The sequence below is a fragment of the Chiloscyllium plagiosum genome, unplaced genomic scaffold, assembly GCF_004010195.1.
Source record: "Chiloscyllium plagiosum isolate BGI_BamShark_2017 unplaced genomic scaffold, ASM401019v2 scaf_52623, whole genome shotgun sequence".
Lineage (NCBI taxonomy): Eukaryota > Metazoa > Chordata > Chondrichthyes > Orectolobiformes > Hemiscylliidae > Chiloscyllium > Chiloscyllium plagiosum.
In genome coordinates this window covers 7,185-8,548 of record NW_025208175.1, presented here as the reverse complement: position 1 = coordinate 8,548, position 1,364 = coordinate 7,185, and the positions used below count along the sequence as shown (strand labels likewise).

The 1,364-nt window shown below is 47.0% G+C and overlaps 1 gene segment (V, D, J or C); it reads left to right on the top strand.

Annotated features, from left to right (window-relative positions):
* Window positions 1-855: 855 nt before the first annotated feature.
* LOC122546670 overlaps window positions 856-1,364 on the top strand; it is a gene marked incomplete at its 5' end in the record, with an annotated part of 7,234 nt that continues 6,725 nt past the window's right edge. The window contains 1 exon segment of the C gene segment in view: window positions 856-1,161. Within this exon segment, the coding sequence occupies window positions 856-1,161 (306 nt within the window).

Sequence of the window (1,364 nt, the reverse complement as noted above, 5' to 3'; positions counted from 1 at the left end):
ATTTAAGTCGTCATTGGACAAACATATGGACGTACATGGGATAGTGTAGGTGGGATGGGCTTCAGATTAGTATGACAGGGCAGCGCAACATCGAGGGCCGAAGGGCCTGTACTGCGCTGTAATGTTCTATGTTCTATGATTCACTCTGATTTCTCTCCGGGGGTACTGCCAGCTGTTGGGTATTTCCAGCAGCACGGCACCAAGTGGGGCCGTGGTTAGTCCTGCTGCCTCACAGTGCTAGGGACTCAGGTTCCATTCCAGCCTCGGGTGACTGTCTGTGTGGAGTTGGCACTTTCTCCCCATGTCTGTGTGCATTTCCTCCCACAGTCCAAAGATGTGCAAGCTGGGGGAATTGCAAATGTTATGTTCAGTGATTGGGAGGTTCGGTGCATTATTCAGGGTTAATTGTAGCATAATAGGGTAGGGGAATGGGTCTGGATGCGTTACTTTTCAGAGGGTGGGTGTGGACTTGTTGGACCAAATGGCCTGTTTGCACACACTGTAGAATTTCGATGAATCTGCATTTCCTTAGTTTGTTTTTTGTGAAATGTCTCTGCTCTTCACAGCAATCCAGTGAAAGTGTCAGTTGGTGAGATCTTCAAACAGTTACTGGGGTGGGATCAGGATGTTCTTCTTCCTAAATTATATGGCAATGGTCAAGGTCGAAGGCATGTTTCTAAAGAGGGAACCAATGATCATGATCAGCAACTGGTAGGAAACAAAAATAAACCCCAGTTATGCTGTCGACTTCAGCGGGAGCAGACTGGCAAACTTTTACAGCTGAGGATACATTTGAGTAACTGATAAGGTCAAATTAACAGAAACTAACATGCTCAATTTGTCATTCTGTTGTAGAGACACCGTCTCCCCCCACGCTTTATGGCCTGGTCTCCTCCTGTCTGGAGCACAACACCGGTTCTGTGATCTTTGGTTGTTTGGTGATGGACTATTCCCCTGACGTCACCAAGTTAACCTGGAAGAAAGGTGGGGAGCTAATCACGACTGGATTGAAGACTTACCCATCAGTGAGAAACAAGAAGGGAACCTACACCCTGAGCAGCCAGTTAACCCTGTCCGGGTCAGCGGTAGATTGCTCCAGCAAAATCTCTTGTGAGGTTCAACACAGCGGGACACACAAGAGCAAAGTAATGCCATGTCCAGGTACGTGTTGTGGGAACTGAGATAAACAGATCATCTGTGATTAACATGAAGAAGGCATTATGTATAACCGTTTTCACAGACTCACCTTATACAGCACAGGAAAAAGACCCTTTGATCCACCCAATTCACGCCTATCAATAACAGCCACCTAACTATTCCAGTCTCATGTGCCAGCACACGATCCATTGCCTTGTGTGACTTGC